At 42.3% G+C, this 22,856-nt stretch overlaps 1 protein-coding gene across 4 annotated transcripts in view; it reads left to right on the top strand.

Moving 5' to 3' along the window:
* LOC144685725 (dihydropyrimidinase-related protein 3-like) overlaps positions 1 to 22,856 on the top strand; it is a 187,538-nt gene that overhangs the window by 90,861 nt on the left and 73,821 nt on the right. For all 4 annotated transcript variants that reach the window (XM_078550548.1, XM_078550547.1, XM_078550550.1 and 1 more), the window contains exons 3-4: positions 2,367 to 2,551; positions 18,472 to 18,636. In XM_078550548.1, coding sequence (XP_078406674.1) covers positions 2,367 to 2,551; positions 18,472 to 18,636 — 350 coding nt within the window. The remainder of the gene's footprint in view (positions 1 to 2,366; positions 2,552 to 18,471; positions 18,637 to 22,856) is intronic.

Below are 22,856 nucleotides of genomic sequence, written 5' to 3'. Positions count from 1 at the left end.
TCTCTTAGCAACATCTTCGGGCAGGTGTGGCATCATGCCTCCCATTTCACACTTAGTTGTATTTCTCTCCCATAATTTCTTGTTCTGTCTCTCCCCTATCCTCCACAGTCCAGTGACTAATACAAGGGTGCTGTTCTCCTGCCAGTCCTCTGGTACCCCACTTACGTTAACCACCCTTCATCTGTGATCCAAGACTGTGACAGGCTAGTCAACCTTTGGGTATGGAAGGGGCTGGTGGGAAATTCATGGTCAAGCCCATTACTTCCCTCATCTAATGTCCACCCATGTAGGGCCCTTGCTGTTTTTTATTCTCACCCCATGAAGAGACATTGATGCCAGTCGTAACACCTCAACTTCTGCCGTAGTCAATCAGGGACCAAATCCAGGGACTTCTGAGTCTTTGTGGCTTTAGGGCAGTATGTTTCTAAATCGGGGTAGTCTCAAATAACTTGCATGTATTGCACAAAACGCTCCTCCAGTGGTTTGTTTTCCAATAATAATTTGCTCTTACCCTCTCATCTGCCAGTTAGACCACAATTCACAATGAACATTTCCCATTTGCTGAGATCACCTACTGTGTCAAGTTTGGTATTTTCTTGCCACAAGACAGAATCGTCATGCAGCTAGTCAGAAAGCATTAGTAAGCCACCACTGTCTGAGCCAAGGGAGTTCTTTGGTCCTAGCTTCATTTGCTGATCTGTCCCAAGTTAGTGAATACTCAGCCAGGTCAGCAGTGAGGGACTACAATTGGCTTCACTGTCCCCAGACTAGGGAAGGAAGAGGGGGTTCAGGGTGTGGTGCAGAGGGAAATCAGCCAGGATTTCTTCTTCTGATCACTTTCCAGTGATGTCTAATGGATAGAGCACATGGGGTAAAGAGTAAAGAAACCTTGCTGCAATTGTACAGGGCTTTGGTGAGGCCACACTTTGAGAACTGTGCACAGTTTTAGCCTCCACATCTTGAGAAAGATATATTTGCCTTAGAAGGAGAGCAGCAAAGGTTCAGTAGATTGATTCCTGGGATGAGAGGATTGTGTTGTGAGGAGAGATTGAGCAAAATGGGTCCATATTCTCTGGAGTTTAGAAGAATTCATTAAAATGCATAAGATTGTAAGACGGCTCGACAGTGTAGATGCCGAGAGGATGTTCCCCTTGCTGGAGAGCCTACAACTAGGGATTGTGTCTCAGGATAAGGAAAAGGCCATTTTGGCCTGAGGTGAGGAGATATTTCTTCACTTGGAGAATAATCGGAATTGTCTACCACATCAAGCTATGATGCTTAGCTATTGAGTATGTTTATTTTGTTTAAGAAGGTCACAGTTTCCCTGATGTTTCAGTTGTAAGTACATTGCTCAGTCCAAAATTGAGTCATGCAGACCAGGAAAGCGCTAGTTTTTCATCTGCAGTTCAGCTGATCCTAACCATGTTGTTACAATTGGACTTTGTGTTATAGGGTAGATAAGCGATAAAAATCAGCTGCGATCGGTTTAGGATTCCCTGCATGCACCAGGATTCTCTGCATAGGCAGAGAAATTGGCTCTCCCCCCACCCCACCATCCCAACTGTCCAATATTCTGCTAACATTGTCTAGATACATCCATGAAAACCAGCCATTTGGGCAGGGATCACATTTGACTACGTGGGAACAGCACCCACTGAGAGTTGATGCTTATGGGGGGGGGGGGGAGCGGGAGAAAATTGTTGGGGGGGTGATTAATACATGAGGTATGTACCCACACATCCCCACTCCAAAAAAAGTGAATGAAATGATTTTTTTAAGGTCCATAAAGGAGTTTATCCAATAAGGAGCCAAGAAGCTTCCAACTGTTGTAGGTGATTTCAGCCAGGGTTAGGGTGGCTACAATTGCCCAGGATTCCAGCTCCCAATCACTATCCTGGCACATCTAAGATTGGTGTATGAACACCCAGTGACATCAGGGTCAGGCTTGACTGTGCTGTCTTGGATCCACATAAAGCACTGGCTGAGTTAATTTCATTCAGAGGGGTGGAATTGCCTGGAAGAAACATGACTGAGCTCCTTCATCACAGATTCTAATTTAAAGCACATTTGGAAGGAGACAGGTAAGAAAGATGGAGGAGGAACTGGGATGGTGACTCCTTGTTTCACAGCACAGGCAGCTTAGATTCAAGATGAATGTTTGTATCGAGAGACCCATAGTTAATGGAGGAACATTGACACCATAGCTATCTCAGTGACTACCCTATTAGCCTGCTGACTAATTTTTTTTATAATTCACTCTTTTACTATTGTGCTTATATTCTGTGTAAAAACTTGCATTTTACAGATATGAAAATGAGTATTTAAAAAGAAAAATAATCTGAAGCTTGTTTTGTTCCTCTCATCAGGCAAATTGGTGATAATCTGATTGTTCCTGGAGGTGTGAAGATCATTGAGGCTCATGGCAAGATGGTTATCCCTGGGGGGATCGATGTGCACACCCGCTTTCAGATGCCCTACAAGGGAACCACCACTGCCGACGATTTCATTCAAGGAACAAAGGCCTCCCTGGCAGGTGGAACCACTATGATAAGTGAGTCAAGCAGCTTCCTCATTCATATTTAAAACCCCCATCCGCTTTAAAAAAAACAGCCTTTCACACTGCCTTTTCAATGGAGCTAATGGACCTTTTAACAGTGCACCTCAGCAAAGCACTTTGCGAGTGGAGAGAAAGCTTCCTGCATGAATATTTTTTGGTCAATCATGTTTTAAATGTGTAACGTTCCACAGTCACTTCAATATTCTGACATTTGTGATGAATGTGTCAAATAACAGATGCAGTTTTTTTTTGGGTTTAAATTAAAATTGAATTCCCGGTTGTATGCTCTTGTTTTTGAGTCACCTTGAATTCCCCTTCTTTGCTATGCCCGATTCCAAATGATAGCCGATCAGGGGTTAATGGAAGGACTAATGGGAACTCTGGTGTGCAAAGCATCCTCGCCTTCAGTATTTTGTGCAGTTCAGGCCATGATTCAGCTGCTGGGATATCCAGGTCTTGGAAGGAAAACAAAAAAAAAGGGCATGAATTGGACTGGCCACCTGAGACATGAGGATAGACTTACCTCGGGCACAAGGGATAGTAGAGAAAAGGTACTTAAAATCCAAAATGAAATGGATAAACTGAATCCCAGAATGATTTTCAATCTGAATACTTGCTCTGGGGCAAAGGGGTGTAGATTCATCTTAGAACGAGAAAGATGAGCATCCAGTTAAGATATAACTTCCCCACATACAGGGCAGAATTTTACAGCCCCATTTCGGTGGGGACGGGGCCGTAAAATGCGGCAAGCTATTATAAATTCCACTGACTTCAGCAGGAACGTTAAATCCCACTGTCGTAAAATTCTGCCCACAGAATTTTTAAATATCGCAGTGAAGGATGTTAGTGCTGATGAATGGAACTCTTCCCCAGTTCAGTTACTCCGTCAGCGACTGGCTAAGCTCTGCAGGAAGATGCTATGCAAAGCTCCCTGCACTTTCCCCACCACTTGGATGTTGCCCATTTGCCACATCAGCCACCCTGGACTGTTGTCTGATTGTCACCATAGTGTTAGTTGTTTTTGTTTGATCACTTCGTGACAAATGGTTTAATAAGTGTGACCTCTTAAACTGCTTTAATGCAGATGATTAGCCTCATTCATGTTCCAGGAGACCAGCTCCCTGAGTGTACACTGGTAAGTTCAGCTTATCCCAAATGCAGTTTGGAGAGTCCTGAAAAAACCTGGATTTATGATTCTACTCAAAAAGCTATGGAAGATGGTGTGGCAGAAATACAGGAGTTGACATGTAGACTTGAGTTGAATGAGTACCAGTGTTTATATAAAAAATATTACATTGTGCTTTTGAATGTAGTAGGACTGTGATATAGGTGGCCTTGCATCCCTGCAGTGGTGGAAACCTCTGTCTGTGCATGAGTTTTATTCAATTTGCCAGAAACGGGGTCCCGATGGTACTGTCAGGTTCCAATTTAATTCCAGTTGTTGGGAAGACATAGTTGTGTGATGACTCTAACCCAGAAGCAGTACAGTAAGGAAAATTTGTAACTTCTTTAAAATGTCTGTAGAATCTGTAATTGTTTTTAAGAATGTTTGAAAAGGACTTTTATAAGTTTGATCCGTTTACAATTTATAATTCTCCGGAATAAGAACTGGTCCATGTGACCTGGTGACCCTTGACCTGAAATCAGTACCAATAGAAAGGAAGTTAGGACCAGAACCGAGTTCCCAGACAGACAAAGGAGAGCTGGACGGTGATAACAGTCAGCACATAAAAATGCAGACACAAAGAAAAAGCAGACAGAGACAAAAAGAGGAATATAGAATTTGTGTGAGGAGAAGCGAGCAAACCTTTATGAAAATATTGGTTTTCTGTTTGGCACTAAGAAGAAAAATAGAATTACAGAAGCTCTTGGAGAAGTGACGTATGAGCGAGCTGAAAGGGACTGAATACTAAAAAGCTCAAGCATTTGAAAGTGCTAAGAGTTGGTGTCAGAGGACCAAATCTTAAACGGAGTGCTTTTAGTTAGACAATTGAAAAGGAACCCTGGAAAGCTATGCCATCAAGACTGACATGATCCAAGTGAGAGAGGGTTGGTAGACATGTGCTTTGTTGCTGCTGACTGTATCTGGGGACTTTGGATGGAACATGCCTAACGGTGAATGTGACTCAAGGGACAAATCAGTTGAGTTGGAAAGTTTCTGAGATTGCACGTGGTGCCACATTTATGTGGGGAATGATGCGGGTGTTTGTGGTTGTTTAAGACAAATCTTTGTTGCATCGACCATTTAAAGTGGAAATTGACCTTGTTGTTTGTATCATTTGCCTGTTAATTTATGTTTACTTTGAATTGGATCTGTTTGTGTTAAAGTAAAAGTGAAATCTGGTTAGTAATTTCTTCATTTGGGAGTCATTTGGTAAATTTGGTTTACAGTTCTCCCATGGGGATCATGACATAATGCTGAGAGTATCTATCAAAGTGCTGGTGCTGTAAATTCACCCCCTCTGGCTAACAGGCCAAATCTGGGGCAGCATAGGATTTGGGTTTGTGATATAAATGGGGCATTAACTGGTGGAAGAGTTCTGTTTGTAAATGTTCGAGATGCATGAACCCTAGGTGGGGATGTCTTGAATTTTGTGCTTTCAAGAACCAACGCCATGTTGAAAACAACCTGTGCTCCTGCGTAGGGTTTTCACGTGACAAAATATCTTCAGACACTTCACAGAGGAGTGGGTCAGACACTGAGTGGGAGTTGGGAAAAAGTTCAGGGAGGTGACTCAATGCACTGCCAGAGATGGGTTTTGAAAAGGCTAATGAAGATGGGAGAGAGATGGCATTGTCAAAAAGAGTTGCAGCAAAAACAACAGCTTGCATTTATATACCACCTTTAATATATTATTTTTAAAAAGTCCAAATGTAGTCAAAAAAAATGAAACCAAACTAAAACAAGATTTTGGAAGGGAACAATGTGGGATTTAAGAAAAGTCTTGACAAAGAGAGAGGTGAAGAGCCAGAACAGTTTACAAAGAATTAGAGCACATTCAGGCCATTTGGTCTATGCTGGTGTTTATGTTCGACGCAAGCCTCTTCCAACCTTACTTGATATGTTTATCAATCTCTCTTTCTAATTCTTTTCTCCTTCATGCACTTATCTAATTTATCCTTTAAATGCACTTATGCTACTCGCTGCAACTGCTCTATCTGGCACAGGCATGATGGGCTGAATGGCCTCTTTCTGCACTGTAACTCTTCTTTGGTTCTATGTGGTATCAACTTCCACATTCTCTAACCACTCTCTGTAATTCTCTTGCTAATTAATCCAATAAGGAATTCAAATTAAACGACTTTACCTGGAGATGGGGGCCACAATGAGTGAAGTTTGTGCCATCACTAGTGAAGCAGAGAGAGAGTGGTCACTCAGTTGCCTACTGGTCAACACAGTACACAAAGTCTGTATGAATAATTTCTCCTACATTACAATGCTGTCACTTCACAAAGTAATCTGTTGACTGTGAAGTACTTTGAGCTAATCCTGAGTTGATGAAAGGCTCATACATAAGAGCAGGTTCATTTGCTCTTTACTTACCTTTGCAGGGCATAATTGCAATGCAAAAAAAATCAAATTTTTCCCACAGAATTCCTCAGTAATTACTAAAGATTTGAATTGTCTGCCATTTGTTAGTCTGCACAGAACTGTATTTACCGTCAACTTTTTAGAAATTACTTGGGGTATGTGTTAAATATTTGGAGTGCTTTTTGTTTGGATTGTAATTGACGGATGGGTGAATTAATGTTATGCACTCTACAAATAATCACCATCCAAATTTAATCTGTGATCCAAGAGGCTATTTGTATAGTCACCCACGGGCCAACCATGTGCAGCAACAACAGCTTGCATTTATATAGTGCCGTTCATGTGCCAAAATGTCCCAAGGCACTTCACAGGAACATTATCAGACAAAAATTGACACCGGTCCACGTACAGATATTAGGACAAGCGGTCACATTAGCCGAGTAGGTTTTAAGGAGTATCTTGAAGGAGGGTGAGGTGGAGAGGTTTAGGAGCTCAGTGCTTGGGGCCTAGGAAGCTGAAGGCACTGTTGCCAAGGGTGAAGCGATAAAAATCAGATGTGCAGTAGGAGAGGTAAAGAGGTCATTTTAACCCTTAGCATCCTGTGGCTGCGATTATTTGGGCGTCGACTTGAGCTGCTGCAGATGGATGTCTTCATCTTTGGAAAGTTCCTCCTTGTTTTCTGTGATTTTGTGTACCAAATATTGACCTGCTGCCACTACACGTGAGCAGGACAATTCTTCAGACTTCCAGTTGCCTGGAATATATGTTTTAGAATTGTTTTGGAGTCAAGGCATGTTTCCCTCAGAAGTTGTTTCTGTTTTTAAAATGGATACAAAGAAACCAAAAAGTGACAAAACATTTCAAGTTAACGTTGAAAAGAGAAAAGGAGTTATAATCAATTAGATAAAATTTGGGTTTGATTTAGTTATATAGTTCCTCATTTTTTTTTAGAAAATGTACTGCATTTGCTACATTTCTTAGCAACATCCCAAGGGAATACAGTGAATTACTTGGAGTGCAGTATCAGTAATGTAGGCAGATGCAGCAGTCAGTATGCACAGAGAAGAATCCCACAAGCAGTAGGATAATTGTTTAAAAAAGAACGTTGGCCAGGACAACAGAAGAATTCTCTGTCCCTCTCATTTTATCATAAGGGCGTGAACCATGACAATCTGACTGTAAGGTGGGAGTGTTACAAGTTGAGCCAAATCTGATATTAAATATATTTCAAATCCCAGACTGCCATCAACTTCTGATTATTCTAAAGATCAAGGGCTACATAGTTTTTTTCTAAATATGTATGAAATTTGTGTGAACTTTCAAGATGAGGAATGGAAATCTCCCCACTTTAGCCATCCAATGTCAAGATCAAGCACTCCAGTGTTGAATATAAAGCACTTATTTGCTGCTGGGTAAAGATCCCTGTTTGGTAACCAAACAATGTACGTTGAGTATCCTGTCTTCCATTCTTAATTAGCACTTTTCTCAGACAATATCACCACCTTCAACACCTCTTTGATCCTTTTGTCTGTGACATCTTTTGATTATCTGCTCCTATCACTGCTTGCTTATCTCCACAATCACCACACCCTCAACTTCTCTCCCCACCCCCCCCCCCACCTTAGACCAGCTTATATTTCACTTTTCTCCTAACTATACTCAGTTCTGCCGAAGAGTCATGAAGACCCGAAACGTTAACTGATTTCTTCTCCACCGATGCTGCCAGACCTGCTGAGTTTTTCCAGGTAATTCTGTTTTTGTTTTGGATTTCCAGCATCCGCAGTAGCTTTTAGCTTTTTGTTTTTATGATACTTCATGCTTGACCTTGAACAGAGCTTCCTACTGCACCTGTGACATTTGAAGTTTCCGCACCAGCTGTCTTTATGGTCATTTGGATGGAGATTGCCAAAATATAGTGCAATTCATGCCAAGTTGCAGACTGTTTGTGCAGTGCCTGCATCAGTGTTCACCAGGAATCACGTTCAAATGAACCAAACTCATCTTGCAACCACAGAGGGGGAGAGGAGGCTTTCCTCTCATCAGCCTTAGTTACCTTCAAGCCCAGTGCTGACCGACACTGTGACTCAGTATTGAGATGAAACACAAGAGGGTTGCGGTTATTTGTGTTTCACACTATTTTGGCAGCTCTTGTCTAGGAATGTAATGATATTTCAGAGTTCGGGGTAGGGTGCGAGTGTGATACCAGGGATGGATCAAACCCCTTCTAGCCATTGAGATTATGGTAAGTACTTTGCAGCCCCCAAAAATATTGATAGGAAAGTTGAAAACGATCACTTTGGCTCCTTAGATAAAAGCAAAAAACTGTGGATGCTGGAAATCTGAAATAAAAACAGAAAATGCTGGAAAAACTCAGCAGGTCTAGCAGCATCTGTGGAGAGAGAAACAGAGTTAATGTTTCGAGTCCGTATGATCCTTCTTCAGCTCTGTGTAGGGGAATGGGGAGTTGGTCCCTCTGGGTCACTCAGGAGACTTAAAGCGTTATGGATGACACCTTGTGGTGCTTTAGGTCAAAGTAAGGCTCCATCTATCCTCTCATGTGGATGTAAAAGACCCAGTGACATTATCCTAAGAGAGCAGGGGAGTTCTCCTGTTCTAGGCAGCATTGATCACAAAGGCAGATTATGTGGTCATGTATCTCACTTCTGCTTTGGTGAGCTAAGCAATAAATTTGCTGCTGCGTTTGCCTATATAAAACACCCATTCACTGCATTTCAAACACACTTAAATGACAGTGATGTGGTTTGAACTTACTGAAGTTATGAAAGACACAATATAAATGCAAGCTTTTTATTTTGTCATCAAAATGTTGACATGCTTTATTCATTGAACTGACTTGATTGCTATTGGCTTTTTAAATGTAGCCACTGAACACTTTGTAGTGTGTTGATCACAGCCTCTGACTGATTTATTATACATGGTGACTTGTGACCTTCAGCATTGTGCCTCAAAAATGCTAAAAATGACATGTCTGTTATTTAACAACCTTGGCATTATGGTTGTGAGCTGGGCTTGGCATGTGACTTTCAGAACAGAGCTGTGAAAATTTGCATCAGGCCAGACTTAACTCCTTAAACCAGTGGCATGCAAGTTGAATCTTTCAGCTTCACATTCCTGATAAGCGAGGTTAACATGCAAGGATGCACATTTGTAATGAGCACATTCCTTTTTACGAAGCACTAAATGGACAAAGGTTTAAACACATTGCTCCCTCCCTCTTCTGTGTGTCTCAATCATCAATAGAAGTTTTTCAGAATGTGCACAACCCAGCAATACTGTTACACTGTACAGACTGCAGGAGAGTGACTTGTCTAAAATAGGCATGTACCTTGGCCTGGGTAGAGTCCAGAGGCCACAGATGTAGGCTTGGAGCTGATCCCGTAATCTAGTCCTTGTATCATGCACAGTCAGTGGGAAAGCATTCTCACGGGCTGAGATTCAGGAAGCAAAAGGCAGAATTTTACTACCTCTGTGGCAAGCCAACCTAAAACAGATGCTGAATTCCAGCAGTGCGTGAAGCTTAAACTTAAGGAGGATGTCAGGAGGAGAGCAATGTAGCGTTTAAGGCAACCTCACCATTATTTTGTTGCTAATCTGTGGGTGCCCTGACTTCCTCTCGCATGATCTTTGGTGACCTTAAGGAGGGGTGTATGTATGGCAGGAAAGGAACATGACTGGGTAAAAGAAAGAAGGAAAAGGAACTTGGATTTAAATAGCATAATTTCACAACCTCAGGATGTCCCACTGGGCCTTACAGCCAATGAAGTAATTTTGAAATGGTGTTAATGTGGGAAACATGGCAGCTAATTTTGTGTACGAGGTCCTGCAATGACAATGTGATAATGGCCAGTTAACCTGTTGGTTGAGGGATAAAATGTTGGCAAGGATACCAGGAAGAGCTTTGATGTTCTTCTTTTGAATCAAGCATCCACTTGAGATGGGAGTCCTGATTTCAGAAGAGCATGATTATATGGATCTGTAGCAGCAAGTGGTGTGGAAGGGTATATCATTTTTAAAAACAAAGGAGAGGCAAGGCAACAAAAGAGATGGAAGCACAAAAATGTAAGTAAATTAATCTGTTTCATGATTCCCTATCTGCTCCTTTGGGAATTGTGACAGGACAAAAAGGTCTTCCATTCATGTGCAAAGCATTATCCACTTTAAGTCCCACTTCCTTGAATGTTGGAAGCCTATGGCCCCTGAGAGAGAAGGTTTCCCTACCTTATTTCCTGAAGGCGAACATCTGAGACCGTTTAAAGATTGATTTGTGAGTACAGCATAGAGATTGGCAAAGAATTGCAAAGCGAACTGTACATTAAGATGACGGAGTCAGTAACATTTTCTAAACTTTTGTTGATGAAAGGATGGGACGCTACCAGTTGTTGCCTGTGTGTCTGTGAACTGCATTCTTGACTTCAGTAACTTGTGCCAAGTTAGATAGTGATTTAGTTCAACAATAGGATAGTTTCTCATGAAAGTAGGATTGAGACATAAAGTTGCTGATCACCATCTTGTCGTTTATGGTTGGTTATTGTGTGATAATCTGTAGAACATTCCTGAAATATTTAGCCACAGTCATTATGTTGACACACCTCCTCTTGCTGGTCCCTGTCCAGTGGGGATTGATCTACTCCTGCTCAAAATGGCTATCAGAATTTCAGTTCTGCATTTCTGAATAACTGAATAGTACTTGGGGATTGGGACAGAATTCAGTAAATAGACACCGAACTAGGAACCCAGTGTTCCTCCAATTCTGGCCTCTTGCACATCCCTCACTTCCCTCATTGCACTGTTAGTGGCCGTAAGCTCAGAATTCCTCTCCTACTGTCTCTTCAGCTCTACACCTCTCTTCCTTTTAAGATGTTGCTTAATCCCACTTTTAACCAAACATTTGGTCACCTGTCCTAATGTCTACTGCTTTGCTTTGGTGTCTGATTCTTCTGTGAAGAGCTTCAGGAATTTTGAGAATGTCAAAGGCGCTATATAGATGTAAGTTTTTTTTTTATAGAGTAGTCTTGCCTACTCAGTACACCCTTCAGCCTTTCTCCAGAAATGTTGTTAAATATATTGTAAAAATAATGCTGAACCAATTCTTGCTTCTACTGAACTAGCCTCTGTTTGATACCACAGAAGTCTCCTTTATTAAGTTAGATCAAATTTAACCATCACATACTTGACCTGGAGGGATATTGTGGTGCATTGAGTTGCGTCCCTGCCTCTCAGCCAGAAACTCTGGTTTTGAATCCCACCCCAGGACTTGATGGCCAAGGAAGGTGCGTTCATAACATGGCCAAAAAGGTTGAGTGTCAGTCTGAAAATCCAACATGTGGCAGGCACTAAGAGCAGGAGTGATTCCTGGTCAGCTATGTGATGGAAAGAATGTTGCGGAGCCTCTACCATTGCCATCCATAGCTCCAGACCACAATGTGCACGGTGCCATAGCAACTCTGACTTCCTGAGTGAACTGTAACAATGCACTGCTGCACGCTAGATCGAGATGCAGTCTATGTGTGCACCTTTAACTGAGTTGCTTTTCTGAAATGTGAACTGTTTAGCTTCAAAATAAAGGTGGTTGTGTGCCTCTTTTTAAAAAAAAAACCTGTTTGCAATTCCTGGAGAAAATGTTTGACTGGAGGTCTGTCCGTTAATCATGAAAAGAATCGATCACTGGTGCCAGTGAAAGTAGGTTTGTCCAGTATTTGTATCTGTAGGAGTGAAGGTCTCCACAGTAGCCACAGCTGTGACCTGAGGTGTGAATCCCAAAGACATTAAGAGAATGTTGCCCTTGAGACAGGACAAATGTGAGCAGCCATGGTGATCTCCAGACTAGGGTCGATTTTCCGCCTTTCAGTTATTATAGGAGAACCTTCACCATTCCCTGTCACCAAGTCACTGTGTAGTCAGAATTCTTGGGCACCTTGCTTCTGATTTTCAATCTGTTAGTTTAATGGAGGCAGAAATTCCCTGATTATGAATAACTAATCAAGAGGACCCTATTAGCAAGAAAAATTCAGAAAAATGACCATCGCCCCACCTAAGGATGTACTTTATGTGGAAAAGAGGAGACTTTGATGTGATCTGATTGACCAGTATTATAATTGAGGTGCCAAACCTGGACAAATCCATGACTAAGGCAAAAAGTTTCATGCAGATGGTAAGTTGAAAATGAAGAAGGACAATTTCTGAGCTAAAGATTAGTAGAGTTGTGGAATAAATGACTTGGTGGGGATATCAATAGTATCGATCATACAAGAGACAAGAAATAGGACAGGTCCAAGATTGCTTAAAGCAGCAAGGTTGTTGGGAAAGATGGCCTTTTCCTCTTGAATATCATGACTTTGAATTATAAACTATACAAAAAATTCATCAAGTGTATTGAATACAGAACGGATTGAATGATTGTGACAGGGAATAAAGGCACTGCTAACTAAGATGCTTGTGTAAGGATTGAGGCTTAGTACTGGGTGGGGTGAAAACAGTCCTCACTGTTCAGACAATAGCACGCATATTTTTGCCACAATGGTGACCCCCCCACCCCCAAACATGGCATATTCCATTTTCGCGGAAGAGGTGGTGGGGTGGGTGGGTGGGAGTGAAGTTAGGCCAGGGTTTGCATATGCGCAGTTCACAGAGGCAGTTGGCTATTTAGATCACCAGCTGCCTCCACTGAGGTGGGATTTTGATAGGCCAGGAGTGTGAAATTTGGAGTGTGCAGATTAGACCAGGCAGAAGCAGGTTTGAACTTGGTGATTCATTTGGATGGCCCTCTTTTTTCATTTAATTCAGCACTGTGCTGGAGCACAGAGGCGGGCCTTCCACATTGCCCAACACCTTACCAGGCAGCATCCGTATGCGTTACGGACGGCAGGTCCGACTTCCAATCCAGCACCCCCCCCCCCCCCGCCACTTTTCAAAGTTTGGTTGGCAGAGCTGGGAATTCTCCTGTCCCTGTGCTCCCAACCTGAGAGCAAAAATATGGGCTTAGGGTTTCCCTTGGCGTTTGGAGAGCCTGGATTATGTTATTTCTTTATGATGTTTGTTTCAAAATTGAGTCATGTAAGTGTGAAGTAAGATGACGGTCTCTGATATTTTAAGAAGAGTTCAAGTGTTCTTCTGTCTCTTCAGAAACTGTTGGAAGTTCTTATTGGATGGATTTTCATCAGTCGTAGTAAGCGATCTGTGCATTTTTACTAAGGAGACTGTTGTCATTTAAGAGAATGACATTGTTAGCATATCTACAATGGTTAAAGTGGCTGCATTTTTCTCTTTCACTGTGAAAGCACCTAAATTTCAGTTATTGGAAATAGTGTCAACTTCAGAGTAAACCAACAGTGTGACTGGATTAGTGTTGACATTTTATTCAAGGGCCCTTTGGGTAAGCACTCAACAAGCTACCATGCCAGGCTGTTTACCTTACTTGCCTGATTGAATCCTGAGTGAACACTGTTGCCTGTGCGTAATTTATATCCAATTAATTAACCCTTTTGGCGCTGTCGTCTTCAGGGAAATTTTCACATTCTGAGCTGCCGGCTTTTGTTTTTTGCATTTCATCTCATGGGAGACAGTTGTGGAGTGCTGGGATTTTAGTTTTGGAGAAAATATAATTGAGTCATTATGACTTGCCCACCTGCGCCACGTTGCTGTTGCTCCTCATGCCTGCCCTTATCTGCATGACTCAATCCCATAATTGGGTTTTGCAGCAAGGGACGAGCGAAGAAGTTGTTAATTTGGGTTTGCGTTGTGATCCCTCACACTGAAACCACTCTGTAGTTTCAGATAATGAGGGAGAGGCTATGCGGCCTCTGGACTGCACCACCTTTGTGTTCCCCCCCCCTCTCTGCGTTAGGAAGGAGCAGCCCTACATATTAGAAGCGGCTACCCAGAAGTAGGGAAGTGCAACTCAAAATACATCGGCTGGATGTTTCTGGGAATTAAAGTTACCGCCATACGGGTTGGTGTGCACCTGACACATACTTGAGCTGTGATTTCCTGGTAAACTAATTGGCAGGTAGCAAGTGGACCTCTGGCAGCCAGAAGGCCAGGAATTTACTTGAATAGCATAACTGGCAAGTTATACCACAAGTCACGACTGGGTGGCGAGCTGAATTGGGAAACTTAATTGACTTCTGCCAGAATGCACATTGTAAGTTTCCATGGGCCATGGACAAGGCATTACCCATGCCATGCCCTGGGAACCTTGGATGGTAGCTCAGAACCGATGGAGCCTCACATGCCATGCCTTCTTCTTCCATTACTGCATAATAGAAAGAAGACCTGAGTTTATTGAGCTCCTTTCCTCAGTGCAGCCTTGACCGTTTTATAGTTAATGGAGTACTTTTGAAGTGAGGGCACTGTAATAATGCATGATGAATAGTGATGGATAGGAAGACGCTAGGTGAGAGAGCCATTGAAGAACCCTCCGAACATGTGGAGATGGGTGATTGAGGTGGAAGTCCTGAAAATCTTGACTACCACCAGTTACGGGACTCTGGCAGGAAAACTGAAGATTTCAGTAAGAAGTGGGAGCAAGGAAAAGAACCTGGAATGAATTCCACGTTGCAGAGATGAAGCTGTAAAACTCATAGTTCTATTAGGTTTAGTTAGCTCAAATACTGCATAAACAATTTCCCCTACGTTACAAGTACTAATACTTTCCAAAGTAATTCGTTGGCTGTGAAGCACTTTGAGGTGATTTATTTAACGGTCATAAATATCACTGTTAGCAGGTACTCCCGGGCTCACCTTTATCTAGATGTCTCAGCAGTAACTAGGCATCACGAGAAATCTAGCGCCAATCTGGAAAAGTTGCACTTGCGCCTGTTTCGAATGGGTGGAGGTGGGGATATGTTGGGAGGGTTTTGGCAGAGGTCATGTTCTGAGCTACCACCCAAGGTTCCCAGGGCTTGGCATGGGTAATGCCTTGTCCATGGCCGATGAAAACTTGCAATGTGCATTCTGGCAGAAGTCAATTAAGTTTCCCAATTCAGCTCGCCACCCAGTCGTGACTTGTGGCATAACTTGCCAGTTATGCAAAACGTCTGGGGATCTACGGTATGAAAAATGTTGTGAACTCTACTACATAGGTGCACCATTGTTAACGCTGTTGACTCCTTAAGAAATTGGGGCTGTTAATGTGTCCTTAAACAAGGAAAGAAATGGTGCTGCAGGAGGAATAGGAAAGCTCAGTGAACATAACTCTGTGAGACTTTTACACCCATACACTGCCTCTTCCTCGGGAACAACTACGGAATGATAACTGTCAGGATATTTATTCAAATCCAAATGCGACTGACTTCCAGGAGTCCTGCCGTTAAGAACCTGCAGAAGTCCCCAGCATGTTTATAAGGAGTTTTTCTTCATAAAGCTTTCAATTCGACCCTAGAGAAATGGCTACCTCCTTGAACTCTGGGTTGTATTAGTCATGTTGAGAGACAACAAAAACAAAGCATCATAGCAACGATGTTTTTTAAAAGAAATACACACTTTTCGTAGCAACAGAAACCTGGAAATTTAGGATGGCTCACAGTATACAGAATACGTTTCAGATACGGATTTCATTGGGTCCCCATGGTGATGATAAATAGTGCCTCAGTTCCTAAGTATTAAATCTTCCATATTTCTGGAGTTTGGCAGATTTAAAATCTTCAGCTTTGTTTGTTGACCTTTTGACTGACATCAAAATCATTAGGCTTGCTGCAGAAATATTATGTTTGCTGTTTTAAGTCTTTAAACAGATTCATAAAAGCACTTTGGGGATTTTAAGAATCTGTAGGCCAGCGTGCCTGATGTTTTTTTATCCCCTTCTCTCCTTGCCTCCTAGTTTCTGAAAAGCGGTTTACCTCAATATAATGATTCCTTGTTCCTTGTGCCAGTGGAGAAAATGAGTTCTGTTTAAAAAATATATATATAACCAAGGGAAACCTGCTTTGAGTCTGCTGTGAATGTACTTTGTTGCTTAATTGAGAGCCAAATTCTGTGCCGGGAGAGATGGTGTAGGAGAGAGGTCGGGGGGTGGTGGGTACTGATGCCATTTGGGCAAGGTGTCAATTATGTTATATTATATTGACATGAGTCAATTAAGAAATTAAGTGCACACCAGCTTCAGATCTGAGCATTCAACTGTTTTTTTTGTTAGCCTTTAATGTTCTGCGGAGGCTTGAGCCTCTTCAGAGAAATCAAAGCTGAAGACTGAGAGAAATGCTAGCCTCCTTGATAGATGGCACAGTTACAGGCATAAGTTTTGAGGAATATTTTGAATGTGGGCCTGCAGTTATTTCATTGACTCCCCAAGGTTTCCCATTCTTTCTTTCAATTCTGTTTTGTGATTTTGAAACCCCTCCCCACCATCACAAGAAATTTGGTGGGTTTTTATTTGTATTTGAGATTTGCTCAGAACGGACTTTGGTTGCCTTTCAGTGATGATCCAGAAAAACCCCATTTCACTAATCCTTTTGCAGATTGCAGTTCCATCTCGACTGTAGCAAAAATTGGGAGGAGAGAATCTCAGTATTTCAGCAGATTCAGAAGGAGCACAACGGGACTGAAGCACTTTGACTGGTACTCTGGACAGACAGATAGAAAAAGCACACAGAGAAACAGAAGTACGAAGAGGGAAAGAGAGAGAGACTGAAAGATAGAGATTGACGCACGCAAAGACGGAGACAATGAGCAACAGACTTGGGACAAAGAGGAAAGAAAGCTTTCAGGAAGTGGTTTGATCAGTGCAGATGGGAAAAGTTAAACTGGGAGATAAAACGGAGTTAAATCAGAGGCTGCTGAACATTCGGTGAAAGAGTTAATTGTCCCATGTGGCATGATTGAGATACAGCCCATTGCTGAATGTGCAGAAAGCCACAACAAAAACGCTGAACTCAGTATAGGCTGAAAATGCTCAAGGACACCCATTGAGCTGTCCCAATGGACCATTGGGCAAAGCATTGGTCAGTGTGATACAGAGTCATAGAATGCCCGAGACTCAACCCCTGGCCTGTGACGTAACTGGCCTCGGGCAAGGATGACAGTTGTATCAAAAAGGAATTGGATATCTACTTGAAAAGGAGTAATAGTTGCAGGACTATGGGGAAAGAGTGGGGGAGAGAAAATGTGACTCATTTGATAGCTCTTTCAAAGAATGAGCACAGGCAGGATTGGCCAAATAGTCTCTATCTGTGCTATATGATTCTGCGATGACAGAGCTGGTCTTGCTTCTAATGCCACCTTGAGGTATAATAGTCTACCGATGCTGTTAATGATTATACTCGACAGCCACTAAGGTGAAATGCAGTAAGGTGGGCAGTTAAGTGGGAACCTACCTCAGCATGCAACCACACCTCTAGAAGAGAATGAGGCTGGTTTATTTTCAGATTATTTAATAATCTGAGCAGCACTGGTGTGCTGATCATTTGCTACAGTTTGGTACTCTTGGCCAGTTCTTCACTCTGTAACCTCTATGGGATAGACCTTAGACGTGAGCTATTCCTGAACGATCAGCAACTGGGCAAGGTGCCATATGGGCAATAATGAAGCACATGCCAGCAAACTGCTGGCGCCACCCATGAGCGTTCGACAGCCAATGGTTGCCCGCTTCGCTGCTGGATTGTAGGGAAGGCAAAGTTGTCATTGAGAATTTGGTTAGGAAAATATTGCCTGTGTGAAAATAACACCTTTAAGAGAGGATAAATCAGCTTGGCTGAGTGAGCAATAGTTTCTGCCTGTCAATCATTCTGGAAATCCGAGCTCTTCATAACCGTCTTGTGGTTACAGTTCCATGATTCCCACAGGCACGGTAGATCTGAAAGGCTAAGGAGGTAAGGTTCCATGTACATGGTAAATAAAATCAATTTAAAATCACTTATCTTGTGTATGTCTGAAGCTGTTTGCATTTTACCAGGATGTAAGCATTGATTTTTGTAGCACTGCAAAAAATACAAGCAACGACAACAGATTATATTTGGATAACATCTTTGAGGTAAAGGAACATCCCAAGATGCTTCACAGGAGCATTATAATCTAAATTGTGAAACCCAGTCACATAACAAGATATTAGGTTGGATGACCAAGAGAGGTAGGTTTTAAGGAGTGTCTAAAGGAGGAAAGTGAGAGAGAGAGAGAGAGAGAGAGAGAGAGAGGTTTAGGGGTGAAAATTCCAGAGCTTGTGGCCTAGGCATCTGAAGGCATGGCCACCAGGGTAAGGCAATAAAAATTGCAGATGCTCAGGAATTAGAGGAGCGTAGAGATCTCGGATATAAGAGGAGATTGAAGCAGCCTAAAAGTGAGAATGTGGATATTTGCGATTTTTGGTCGAGGCAGTTTGAAGTATTCCCAGATGTCTCACGCTGACGCAGTGTTTCCTGTCTTTTCACAGTTGACCACGTGGTCCCAGAGCCCGAGAGCAGTGTCATTGCTGCCTATGAGAAATGGCGGGAGTGGGCGGACAGCAAATCGTGCTGCGATTACTCACTGCACGTGGACATCACCGACTGGAATGAGGGTGTGAAAGAAGAAATCCAGACACTTGTCAAAGATAAAGGTCTGTTCAACACCTTTATAGAACAGGTCTTTCTGTTCAGTATCTATATTCATATAACGTGTATTAAATTCACATGTAACACTCACGAAGAGTAACTTCCTTTAAGCCTTCAGTTTATAGCACTAGTGTCAGAGAATCATTAGCCTCTCACCATATGTTGAGTATAGCCTCTGATTTGACTCCTCTTTTGTTTCTGTTTAACCTTTCCTATCTGCACTAATCAACTCACTTCCTTAGAGAGGCTTTATTTCCTTTTCCCCCTAAGTCTGTTTCTCATTATCTCTCTGTCTTTGTGTGCATCAGTCTTTTTTTTAGTTTCTGTCTTTCTTGCTCTTTATATTTTTGTTTTTTCTGTGTACCTGTCTCGATCTGTCTCTCTCTGTCAGTGCACTTCTTTATCTACTTTGTTTCTCCCTCTTTGTCTCTGTCACCTTTCTTCTTTTTCTCTCTCTCTTTCTCTCTCCTCTTTGCTTGTTCTCTCTCTCTCGCTCACACTCTATCTTTTAGGGATCACTGAGCGGCAAGCTAAATGATTAATACTGATTCCACCATGGCATAGGCCAGTGATGCCATAGCATCCTGAATAAGCTCAGCAAAGACTGAGCGCTGAATCCCAAACAGATCAATACTACTTTGTGTAATTAGCCACCCTGTCAGGGAAAGTGTCATGAGTTGCTTTTAGTAAGTGGCTGACTATGTGGGAACCTTTTCTGCTGGCTCAGCTTTACTGACAGTTTGTTTTCCTGTCATGAATGATGCTGGACTTCCCAGTTTCAGGCTCAGCTCTGATTAAATGTGTTTAAAGCAGCACTGTTTGGTGGCCTGAATATACCCCCAACCGATTGTTGCTGTGGCGAGCTTAGTGCCAATGTGGTGCACCCTTCTTTGCCCTATTTTGCCATTCGAAAGCATAAGTTGAGTTTGCTAAGGCCTATTTTGTGAAGGAGCTCCCTCCTTTATTGATGAGTAGAAAGGCAGAAACTGTTTCCATTGGCAGAATGATCAGTAACTAGAGGACACACATTTAAGATAATTGGCAAAAAAAACCCGGAAGATGCGGAGAATTTATTAACGCGGAGAGTAAGAAATAAAAAGAGGAAGAAGACACCGGTGGGAGTAGTCTATAGGCCCCTTAACAGTAGCTATACTGTAGGACAGAGAATATATCAGGAGATAATGAGGGCATGTAAAAAAGGTTGTACATTAACAATGGGTAGATTGGAAAAATCAAATTGGCAGAGGTAGCCATGAGCAAGAATTCATAGAATGTATTCGGGACAGTTTCCTAGAACAACATGTTGTGGATCCAACCAGGGATCAGGCTGTTTTGGATCTGGTAATGTGTAATGAGGCAGTTTAATAAATGATCTGAGTAAAAGATCCCCTAGGAAACAGTGACCATAACGTGGTTGGATTTAGCATTCAGTTTGAGCGTGAGAAACTTGGATGACCAAAAAAAAATAAAGAGGGAGAAAATAAACTTTGAGGACAAACTAGCAATTAGTATAAAAACGGACAGTAAAAGCTCCTTTAAGTATATAAAAAAGGAAGAGGGAGGCCAAAGTGAACATAGGCCCCTTAGAGAATGAGGCTGGGGAAATAGTAATGGGGAACCAGGAAATGGCAGAGGAGTTGAATGAATACTTTGCATCAGTCTTCACGGTAGACGGCAATAATCAAGGGGCAAAAGGGAGGGGAGGAAATAAATGCAATAACTATCACCAGAGAAAAAGTACTAGGGAAACTAATGGGGCTAAAGGCCAAAAGTCCCCTGAACCTAATGGGTTGCATCCTATGATATTCAAGGAAGTAGCTACAGAGATAATCATGCACTGGTAACAATCTTTCAAGAATCCTCAGATTCTGGAAAAATCCCCAAAGATTGGAAAACTGCCAATGTAATGCACTCATTCAAAAAGGGAGGGAGCCAAAAAAAACAGGGTAGCTGCTGAGAGGTTGTTTCTCCTTGTGGGAGAGTCTAGGACTGAGCGCATAATCTCAGAGTAAAGGGTCGTCCATTTAAGACAGAGATGAGGAGGAATTTCTTCTCTGAGGGTAGCGAACCTGCAGAGGGCTGTAGAGGCTGGGATGTTAAGTATATTCAAGGCTGAGATAGATTTTTGATCAGTAAGGGAATCAAGGGTTTTGGGGGAAAGGCAGGAAAATGGAGTTGAGGATTATCAAATCAGCCATGATCTCATTGAATGGCCGAGCAGACTCGATCGACTGAATGGCCTACTTCTGTTCCTATGTCCTTTGGTCTTATAGTTGTGATGATCTAGAATACACTGCCTGAAAGGATGTTAGAACTAAACTCAACAAGAACTTTCAAAAAGGATTGGATAAATGCTTGAAAAGTTTGGAGGGCTGTGGTGGAGGGGAAGGGGGTGGGATGAGAGCAGGGGAGTAGGACTAATTAGATAGCTCTTTCAGAGAGCAGGTATAGACATGATGGGCTGAATGGTCTCCTACGTTATATGTTCTATGATTCTGCTTGTCTTGAAACAGTGAATTGGTATTACATAGATTGCATATGCTTTAGAAGCCAACTAACTGCAGATTGAATCAGTGATCTGCTCTTTCCTGTTTCACGAAAAGAGTCATTGTTTTATAGGCCCCAGAGGAAAAGCATCCACAGCAGTGAGCTTGCAGTTAAAATGGAGGACTTGGCATTCTTACAAAGCTGCCCTGATGTGCACCCTTGGATATCTCACATTGGAGCTGTATTAGAAACTCTCAAAACAGGGGAGGAATTGTAACCTAAAATAACAGGCCTCTTAAATCATAAAAAGTTAGCATGCAGGTACAGTAAGTAATTAGGAAGGCATGTGGAATATTGGCCTTAATTGCAAGGGGGATGAAGTATAAAAATAGGCAAGTCTTGCTACCCCACTGTACAGGGCATTGATGAGCCCACACCTAGAGTGTTGCATTCAGTTTTGGTCTCCTTATTTAGGAGGATATACTTACATTGGAAACAGTTCATAGAAGGTTCATTAGGCTGATTCCTGTGATGAATGGGGTTGTCTTATGAGGAAAGGTTGAGCCTATACTGATTGGAGTTTAGAAGAATGAGAAGTGATCTTATTGAAACATGTAAGATTCTGAGGGGGCTTGATGGTAAATGCTGAGAGGATGTTCCCTCTCGTGGAAGAACCTAGAAATTGGGGGTACAGTTTAAAAATGAAGGGTCTCCCATTCAAGGCAATTTTTCCTCTCCCACCACCAGCAGCAGCAGCAGCACACCCCCCCCCACCCCCCCCACCCCCTCCAACCCTTGCCTCAAATTCATCTTCATTTGGTTTTCCCTCTCCTCCCCATGTCTCCGAGTGTCTCTGTTCTTTTCAATTTCCCCCCCAACCCTTCCAGGCCTCCGACCTCCACTTGAGGCTTCCAACCACCAGCTCCTTCCCCCACCAATGAGCAATCCTACCCCCAGGAATGGCCCACCTCCCCTGTCCAACAGATTGACAATGTGTCCAACCCTGCTCCATGTGCCTTATACATTTACATTCCTAGTTATGACTTTTTGATGAACATCCTGTGAATTATGTGATAAGGTTGTTGAAGGCTGCTTATTCTAAAAGCTGGCCACAGATGGTAACATTTAAAGCCTAATAAGACCACCATGAATTATTCAGTCAAAAGTGATTTATAAGTAATGCTGAGCGTGTTGTGTGTAACTGGAAATAGAAAAAATTACTTATTTATGTAATGGATTTGAAAAGGAAACATCAAGAATGTTGCTCCACAATACTTCAGCTAAACGAGAGCTTGAAGTTGCCTAACAAATTATCCCCTCATTTATTGAATGAAAATTAGATACAATTTTTAAGGCAAGTAAAAAAAAATTGCTTTCAAAAGTGCCATAAATATCAGTGTATGTGTGGATCTTTGAAGCCTCGAAAAATCCCTCCAAAAACGAGGTTGACTTTTTAAATCTTTTGATGGGATGTGGGCGTCTCAGGTAAGGCCAGCATTTGTTGCCCATCCCTAATTACCCTGGAACTGATCTTGCTAGGTCATTTCAGAGGGCAGCTAAGAGTCAACCACATTGCTGTGGGTCTGGAGTCACATGTAGGCCAGACCAGGTAGGGATGGCAGATTTCCTTCCCTGAAGGACATTAGTGAACCAGATGGGTTTTTATGACAATCGATGATAGTTGTCATGGTCTCCAGTGCTGAGACTAGCTTTATATTCCAGATTTATTCACTGAATT

This window comes from Cetorhinus maximus, chromosome 10 (genome assembly GCF_964194155.1).
Source record: "Cetorhinus maximus chromosome 10, sCetMax3.hap1.1, whole genome shotgun sequence".
Lineage (NCBI taxonomy): Eukaryota > Metazoa > Chordata > Chondrichthyes > Lamniformes > Cetorhinidae > Cetorhinus > Cetorhinus maximus.
The sequence above is the reverse complement of the archived record's forward strand: the minus strand, read 5'-3'. Positions and strand labels throughout refer to the sequence as shown.